At 44.2% G+C, this 9,814-nt stretch overlaps 1 protein-coding gene across 1 annotated transcript; it reads left to right on the top strand.

Moving 5' to 3' along the window:
• The first annotated feature begins 202 nt into the window (after window positions 1-202).
• LOC123379373 (late cornified envelope protein 2C-like) lies at window positions 203-1,576 on the top strand. The gene is made up of 2 exons (XM_045034855.1): window positions 203-476; window positions 992-1,576. Exons 1-2 carry the CDS (start codon window positions 461-463, stop codon window positions 1,294-1,296), a joined length of 321 nt encoding a protein of 106 aa, XP_044890790.1. The 5' UTR covers window positions 203-460; the 3' UTR covers window positions 1,297-1,576.
• Window positions 1,577-9,814: the final 8,238 nt, after the last annotated feature.

Raw genomic sequence — 9,814 nt, 5'->3', positions numbered from 1 at the left:
GCGGGGAAGTTAGGGGAAAATCACCATGTTATTTCTTAAAGGTTGTTTATAAATAGGAACATTTTCAAAATTAGGTAATGTTAGAAAAACATAGATGACGTATACTACAAGGAAATCACTAGCATATATAATGCCACGTTTGCTACAATAAATGGGCCAGTTCAACACGCTGCTGTTGTCTGTGTCCATTTTTATTTTAGTTTTAGTTTTTTTTATTTTAGTTTTTTATTTTCCAGTTTTTTATTTTAGTTTTATTTTATTTTCACCGACGCCGTTCTTTCTTCGGGAACCCCTGGACCTGCTGGAGCTGGACTCCGGCAGTCACCTCCCTTGGTTGTGAAAGTGGCAGCATGCTCTGACCCTGCATCATCAACATGACACTGGATGAAAGCGCTCCTGCCCTGGGCTCCTCATCCACAGCCTCCTCAGCAACAGGCTCATCCTATCTTTTCTGAATCCCATGAGTGTCCCCTCAGGTAGGAGCGCTGGGAAGACAAGCCCAGATCTTAGTGGGAAAGAGGGAAGCAGAGATGTCTGTGGAGGCAGCGAGAAGATCTTGGAGGGCAGCAGAAGAAAGGGCTGGGGACAGTAAACCAGGAACCTTTGTGAGATGCATCAGGGTCAGTGATGCACCCACACCCTAGCTCCCAGCAGCCCATCCATCCTTAATCCTGAAAGATGTGCTCGTGCCAAGAGACATTCTTCAGGAGTTATCACCTCATTGGGTGTGTCTGCCTCCAAGCTTCTAGAAAGCCAGTCAGACTTGGAGCCCAGTAAGAAGACATCAACATTGTTTTAGAAGGAGGGCAAAGTGAGGGGAATGTCTTCCTAGGTCAGTTAACTCGACGTCGGTTTCCATTCTCCTCCTGAACGTCCAGAGCTCAGGAAGCAGCTGGTATTAGGAGCAGGGGCTTCATAAAACTGTACACAGAGGATACACTGGCCTAGAGTTTGCACTATTTATTGTTTATTTATTTATTTATTTCCCCAGTCTACTTGCCCTCCAGCTGCGATGTCCTGCGGGAACAGCCAGCAGCAGTGCCGGCCCCCTCCCAAGTACCCCCCGCCAAGATCTCAGCACAGTGCTCACCCCTAGCACCCCCCACCCCGCCCCAGCTGTGCTCCAGTCCCGGGGGCGGCTGTGACCCCAGCTCCGGGGCGGCTGCTGCCTGGACCACCGTAGGTGCCATGGATGCCGGCGAGACAGCTCCGACTCCTGTGACGGTGGTGGTGGGCTGCAGTCTGGGCAGCCATGCTGGCTCCGGGTGTGGCCATGGCTCTGGGGGCGGCTGCTGACCCGGGATCCTGAAGCCAAGACAAGCGCACTGAGAGGAAGAATCCAAGGACCATCTCAGCCCAGTGTGTTCTCTCCAGATACCCCAGTCTCCGAGCGCTTGGCCAGTGGAGATGTCCAGGAAGCCGCTAAGCTTCCCGGGGTGGCTCCTCCTATCTGTTCTCCAGGACCAGCCTGAAGGCCCACCCACCTCCTGTCTTCTAGAACTTGCAGTATCCGCCCCATCAATTGTCATCATCCAGGTCTGGACCTATGGAAAAATAAAGTTTTAATTCCTCAGCACCATTAGGCTAGCGTGGGTGCGCTCCCTCTCTCTCTCTCTCTTTCTTAATTAAATGAGTCTAATCCAAATGCTGAAAACACTGCATGCTGGAAACATCACAGAGCACATAACACTCAGTATTAGTAGCTATTGTTACTATTCTGACCTTAATGCTTTCGGTAAGAAACTTAGTATGTGTATTTTATGTAGAGCTATAAATCAGTCTATATTGATTGTAGCCTAGAGTTGATCTCTTCTAAATATACTATGTATATACTTTCTCTTATGCTATGCATAAATTTCTTTTTCTAGTTTTTTTATTGAGATATGATTGACACATATTGTATTAGTTTAAGGAGTACAACAAAATGATTTGATATGTGTGTAATCTTATGAAATGATCACCACAATAACATCCATAAGCACACATAGTTACACTTTTTTTTCCTTGTGATGTGAATTTTTTAAATTTCCTCTCACAGCAGCTTTCAAATATGCAATACGGTGTTGTTAACAACAGTCACCATGCTGCACATACACCCTCAAGACTTATTTATATTATAACTATACATTTGTACCTTTTGAGCCCCTTTGCCTATTTCGCCCACCCCCCTCCCCACCTCTAGCAATGTTCATCCATCAATGAATGCTTAGGTGGTTTCCCCACTAAGCTCTCTTTTACTTTGCTCTGTGGGTCTCTCCCAGCTGGCCCTCTACCACTACCTTGGATAAGGAACACATACTGAGTCAAGACCAGAAAAGTAGCAGTTCTAACTCCTGCAAAAAAGCCTGTAGGAAAACTTAATGTTGGGACATGAAGAGAAGGGGTACTGGTTTGGACCCCACCAATCAAAGGCCTTATCTTCCCCATAATGTGGTGTGGGAAAGGCTGTGACCCACTCTCAGCCTCTGTGGGGAGGCAACCACCACCATCAGATATGAAAAGGTATTCCAGGACCCCCTGCTGAGAGACAGGGACTGGGGAGGCAAAAAAAACAAAAAAACAAAAAAACAAAAACAAAAACAAAAACAAATCCAAACCTAGCAGAAAAGTTGTTGGGGGCGGGGGGGGGGGGGGGGGGGGGGGGGGGGGGGGGAAGGAAGGCCTCAGGGATGACTATTAACTCAATTTCTTTAACAAAGATTCTGGAGGCACAATGGTTTGAGAGCCCTGTCTGAAGGGACTGCAGATGCAGGGGACAAATGGGGCCCTGGCTTGCAAATAGGTGTCTGATATGAGGTGAGAAAATTGGAAGAAGGGAGAAGTGCAAGTGAGCCAGGTGGTTGCTCTTAAAAGGAAGAGAGTCATGAGATCAGATATTCACTTCAGACCTACCCTGAGCCATGCATGATTCTGTTGGCATACAGCTCCTCAAAGCCTCCTCCCAACTACCCTCAGATGGGAGCTCTTATTATCTCATGTCACAGAAGTGGAAACATAATCATCACACGTTTTCCTAACTTGCCAAAGTCCCCCAGAAGTCTGGCTACAGGACCCCCAATGTAATCACCACACCATTCTGATTTGCTTCAAAGCAACAAATAGAATTCTTTCTAAATTACTTTTTCCCAGCCCAACTCAATGTGTTTAATAGTGCTTTTTAAAACTGTATACCGGCGCCTGGGTGGCGCAGTCGGTTAAGCGTCCGACTTCAGCCAGGTCATGATCTCGCGGTCCGTGAGTTCGAGCCCCGCGTCGGGCTCTGGGCTGATGATGGCTCAGAGCCTGGAGCCTGTTTCCGATTCTGTGTCTCCCTCTCTCTCTGCCCCTCCCCCGTTCATGCTCTGTCTCTCTCTGTCCCAAGAATAAATAAACGTTGAAAAAAAAATTTAAAAAATAAAAAAATAAAACTGTATACCAATAAACTTCCAAACCATGTAAGTCATAGCTGCTACAGGACCCCATCTGGGGCAGGAAGATGCCATCCCTGATGTTAGAAAAAAAAATACAACTGTCAACTGACCCACATCTCCTGAGGCCCTAGAGAAACCATCATTTCATGTGTGAACCAAGAGCGACATTTTCCATTGACTACAAATTGTTGAGATAATGGGAAAGCAGAAATGATCAACCAGACCTAAGCAAGGGTATTCCTTAAAAATTATGCTAGAAAACCAGTAATACATCATGCAATTCCATGGCTAAGGATACACTTACAGAACTGAAATCAGGGACTCAGATATTTATACAGCCTTGTTCCCAGCAGCACTATTCACACTAACCAAAAGGTAGAATCAATCCAAATGTCTATCAACAGATGATGTATAAACAAAATGCAGTATATACATATAATGGAATATTATTTGATCTTAAAAAGTAATGTTACAATGTGGATAAACTCTAAAAACATTATGCTAAGTTAAAAACACACAAACACAAAAGGACAAATATTGTATAATTCCACTCATATGAAGAATCTAGGACAGTCCAGTTCAGAGACAGAAAGCAGAATAGAAGTGACCCAGGGCTTCAAGGAGAGGAGAAGGATGATTATTGTCTAATAAGGACAACATTTCTGTTTGGGGTGATAAAAAAAAGTTCTGGAAATGAATAGTAGAGATGATTGCACAACATTGTGAATGTACTTAATGCCACTGAATTGTACACTTAAAAATGGCTAAAATGGGAAATTTCATGTTGACATATATTTTATCATAATAAAAGAAGAAATAAAGAAAAAACATGATAGAGCCTGAGGTAAAGCCAAACTGGCACAGTGCCAAATACTTCCACAAAATTAAGCTTTGGGTGGGAAATGCTCTTGAGAAATGACAAAGTAGAAATCAATTTCTCCTCCAACATTAATGGAAAACTAGTTCCTAACATGTTAGGAAGATAAAGGTACCAAACACAGTGCATAAGACAGAGTTGACGTCAGATCTGCTCTGAAATACACAGCCCAGCTCAACTATTGGAGCTAGGAGTTTTCGAAGACATAGGTATGGGACTCGCACTATAGCAGGCTCTAGATTCACAGCATAGAGAGGCCATTTGCCACCCTAAAGCACAAGAAATCCTTAGGTAGTACTCAGCCAAGGGGTATAAAGTTGTTGAGTCATGGCTCAGATACTACACACACCACACATAATATATATATGCTTCATACATAATACATATGCACGCATGAACACACACACATGTGCACATGTGCCTTGTGCATGCACACACACACACACACACACACACACACTGATGTTCCAAGATTGAAAAGCATGGCCTCAAATTATGATTTGTTTCTGTTTACTTGAGAGCCCTGGTTTTTTAGTAGACACCAGCATAGCTTTGATAAATTCAGGGAAGGTCTCAGTCTGAGGAAAACGTTAGGTTTGGTTAGAGTAGATCTGGTGGTGGCCATCAGTCCTGTGAAACCATGAGCTCTCTAATCCCACACCATTGGTTCTGACTCCCCAGTGCCCTCCCCACGCCCACCTGCTTAGTGCTCCCCTCCCCCACATGTCAGAGCCTAGCCCGGCCTCTGCATAGGGTGCAGTGACTGACTTCGAATGAAGAGGAAGACGAAGGCATGTTCTCCCCACCTCAGGGAAATCGGTGGGCCCGAGCAGAGAAGACATCAGCACCCCTCAGGGAAAGCTGGAGTTACACCCTCCCTCCACCCTCCCCTTGCCACCTGTGATTCTGCAGGGAGAGGGCATCGCCAGCCACATGCAGGGGACAGTACACCCTGCACTCACCTCTCCTTCATTCTGAGGCCTTCATTCACACAGAGGCCTGTGTGAAGCTGTGGCACTTCAAACATTACATTTTACTTCAGTAGTTCCACATGTGCTCACTGCAACCATGAGATCCTAGAAAACAGTTTGAGTCCTCCTAGAATTGCCAGCAACTTGCAAGTGCTTGGCACATATTCATACTTGAACAAGTCAGTGAGAACTAGCAGGTCTAAGAGGCAGAGGCAGGGCTTCCTGGGTCCTTCTGGGGGAATATCTTAACCCCATCCAGGAAGGTGCTGGATCTGGACATGAGGAGGATGCATAGGCTGTCCCTCACATGGAAAGTCACCAGGCCCAGGTGACAAGGCTGTTCCAACTTCTGTTGTCCCTGTACATGAGTCTTACTTCTCTGCACTCAAACTTGGAATTTATTGTGCTAAAAGAGCCTGTGTTCCCCTCCTGACCTCTGATTCTATGACAAGGACTCCTCTTGTCATTGAAGGGCTTCTTTGACCTCCTTACTGGTTCCTAATTCCTGGGTATTTTTATTGGCTCCGAGGCAGATGAAGAGAGTGAAGGGCAAAACGCAGTAGTCACCAGAGGGAGGAGAAAAGGGAGGAGGGGCTTGAGACGAGTCTGGCACACAGCTCAGTGACAGAGCAGTTTGGGACAGAAATGGCAGGATTTCATGCCTGACTGGAGGCGAAGAGGTTAGGGAAAGGGAGGAATCAAGCATGACCCTTAGGCCTCAAGCCTGCGAGGGTGACCGGGGTGTTACTTCATCCTTGAATGAAGAATACGGGATGACATACTGGTTTTGGGGGACACTAACAAGTGCAGCCCTTAGACATGCTCAGCTTGAAGTCATCGTGAGATTTACAAAGGTGTAGAATGCTTAGAATCACTGGGAGGTAGGGAGCCTGTGTAAGACCTTTAGGGTCAATTTCCAGGTTTTATCCCCAATTTGGCTATTTTTTTAACACTGAGCCTGGACAAATTATTTAACTTCTCTCAACTAGTTCTTCATTCCTAAAGAGGCACTTTTGGCTCCTCCTCCCTAGTGAGTGCTACAAAAAGTAATTGAGATAAAAGCATCAAAGCACAGTATCTAGCACATAGAAAGTGTTTAGTAAATGGTAGTAGTAGTAGTTGTTGTTGTTATAACATCAGCAACCAGTCAGTAAGGAGAATTCAGTTCTTCTCTTCTCCCACCATACCAGCTCTTCCCAAGTCCTGTTACTGATACAGAGTCTCAGTTACAGGTCCTGAAATCCTACAGTGATTTCAGAGTTTGCCATCCCTCATACCCAGCAACCCATAGAGAGTCAGTGGTCAGCCTCTAGGAGGACTCACACACCCACCCCTCCTCTTCATCTCCAGAGTCTGTAGCCTTGCTAGGTCCTTGCCAGGTCTTACCAGACAGTGCCCAGAACCTGTGTCTCTCCCTCTTCTTTGTACATTCTCATTGGCCTCATGGCAGATAACACTTCTGGGAGTTCAAGTCAAACCACTCGTCAAAAACTACCAAGGAAACTGCCACAAAAATATAAACAGGCTCGGCATGTTCTAGGAACAGAAAGGGAGCCAGTGTCAAGAACGTGGAGGGGCCAAGTCGGGAAAATGAGGCAGACAAGGCACCAGTCACATAGGACTGTGGGGGCAAGGTCAAGAATTTGGGTTTCATTCCAAATACCATGGGTATTTTAAAGCAGAGGGACAGTCAGATCTAATATATGTTTTTCTTTATTTTTTAATAAGCAACTTCCATGGGGAAGGGCTGGGGACAAAAATGACAGCGGGAAGGCACCAAGAAGGCTACCACAGTACTGCCTGAAAGAGATGATTGTGACCCAAGGGAGGCAGTGAACATTAGGGAAGGAGGGATGCCAAGTGAATTCAGGAAGCATGTAGGCAGTTGTTGATGATTGGACTTGGGGAGAGGGGTTACCCAGGGGAGAGAGAACAGTGGATGCTAAATTCTTTTCCTGCTTCGTTCTAACAACAAGTACTCTAGGGTGCTGCAACCTCTTCCCCATTGGAGTTCCTGACTTTTGCAACCACCCCGGTAGTGAGTCAAAGCCATTATGTCCTGGGTGTTGAGAGCCCCCTAGTGGCCATCTGCGGTGGGTGTTCCTCAGTCCCTCCCCAGAGCTGGCTTCCACCTCAGTGGGGAGCAGCCCCACCTGGCCAGACAATTTGCATCTCCAAGTGGCAAAAATCACCCTAACAAAGTTTAAAAAAGGAAATGACAGAGTAAAAATGTTTAGGGTATTTATTCCCCAACATTAATACTTTACATATCATTAGTGCTACACAACTCCCATATAGCACAAATGCAAAAAGTCCTAACATATTAAGGAATAAAAATTATTTCACAATTTTGAAATACTGAGAAAGAACAAATGTAATCACAGAGGAATTGTAAATGGACAAAAACATGAAAATATGTTCAACTTCAATAAGCAACAAAAATATTTTCCACCTGTCTTTTTGTAATTACCAGATTCCGGGCACTTGAGTTTGTCAGGAATGGACAAACTCACGGCAGTGGTAGTGGCCAATTTAGCAGCGTGTCCAAAAAGCTTAAAAAGTTATTGGATTTCAGACAACAAAAGGAAATCAAAGGCATCAAAATTGGCAAAGATGAAGTTAAGCTTTCACTTTTTGCAGATGACATGATATTATACATGGAAAACCCGATAGACTCCACCAAAAGTCTGCTAGAAATGATACATGAATTGGGGCGCCTGGATGGCGCAGTCGGTTAAGTGTCCGACTTCAGCCAGGTCACGATCTCGCGGTCCATGAGTTCGAGCCCCGCGTCAGGCTCTGGGCTGATGGCTTGGAGCCTGGAGCCTGTTTCCGATTCTGTGTCCCCCTCTCTCTCTGCCCCTCCCCCGTTCATGCTCTGTCTCTCTCTGTCCTAAAAATAAATAAACGTTGAAAAAAAAATTTTTTAAAAAGAAATGATACATGAATTCAGCAAAGTCACAGGATACAAAATTAACGTACAGAAATCAGTTGCATTCTTAAACACTAATAATGAAGCAACAGAAAGACAAATAAAGAAACTGATCCCATTCACAATTGCACCAAGAAGCATAAAATACCTAGGAATAAACCTAACCAAAGATGTAAAAGATCTGTATGCTGAAAACTATAGAAAGCTGATGAGGGAAATTAAAGAAGATATAAATAAATGGAAAAACATTCTGTGCTCATGGATTGGAAGAATAAATATTGTCAAAATGTCAATACTACCCAAAGCAATCTATACTTTCAATGCAATCCCAATCAAAATTGCATCAGTATTCTTCTCGAAGCTAGAACAAGCAATCCTAAAATTTCTATGGAACCACAAAAGACCCTGAAGAGCCAAAGTAATATTGAAGAAGAAAACCAAGGCTGGAGGCATCACAATCCCAGACTTTATCCTCTACTACAAAGCTGTAATCATCAAGATGACATGGTATTGGCACAAAACAGACACATAGACCAATGGAATAGAATAGAGACTCCAGAATTGGACCCACAAATGTATGGCCAACTAATCTTTGACCAAGCAGGAAAGAATATCCAATGGAAAAAAGACAGTCTCTTTAACAAATGGTGCTGGGAGAACTGGACAACAACATGTGGAAGAATGAAACTAGACCACTTTCTTACACCATTCACAAAAACAAACTCAAAATGGATGAAGGACCTGAATGTGAGACAGGAAACCATCAAAACCCTAGAGGAGAAAGCAGGAAAAAAACCTCTCTGACCTCAGCCACAGCAAATTCTTACTCGACACATCTCCAAAGGCAAGGGAATTAAAAGCAAAAATGAACTATTGGGACCTCATCAAGATAAAAAGTTTCTGCACAGCAAAGGAAACAATCAACAAAACTAAAAGGCAACCAACGGAATGGGAACAGATATTTGCAAATGACATATTGGACAAAGAAGTAGTATCCAAAATCTATAAAGAACTCACCAAACTCCACACCTGAAAAATAAGTAATCCAGTGAAGAAATGGGCAGAAGACATGAATAGACACTCTTCTAAAAAAGACATCCAGATGGCCAACAGGCACATGAAAAGATGCTCAACGTCGCTCCTCATCAGGGAAATACAAATCAAAACCATACTAAGATACCACCTCATGCCAGTCAGAGTGACTAAAGTGAACAAATCAGGAAAATATAGATGCTGGAGAGGATGTGGAGAAACGGGAACCCTCTTGCATTGTTGGTAAGAATGCAAACTGGTGCAGCCACTCTGGAAAACAGTGTGGAGGTTCCTCAAAAAATTAAAAATAGATCTACCCTATGACCCAGCAATAGAACTGCTAGGAATTTATCCAAGGGATACAGGAGTGCTGATGCATAGGGGCACTTGTACCCCAAAGTTTATAGTAGCACTTTCAACAATAGCCAAATTATGGGAAGAGCCTAAATGTCCATCAACTGACGAATGGATAAAGAAGATGTGGTTTATATATACAATGGAATACTACTTGACAATGAGAAAGAATGAAATCTGGCCTTTTGTAGCAATGTGAATGGAACTGGAGAGTGTTATGCTAAGTGAAATAAGTCAG

This window comes from Felis catus, chromosome C1, assembly GCF_018350175.1.
Source record: "Felis catus isolate Fca126 chromosome C1, F.catus_Fca126_mat1.0, whole genome shotgun sequence".
Lineage (NCBI taxonomy): Eukaryota > Metazoa > Chordata > Mammalia > Carnivora > Felidae > Felis > Felis catus.
Note: the sequence above shows the minus strand (reverse complement) of the source record. Positions and strands in the feature narration are given on the sequence as shown.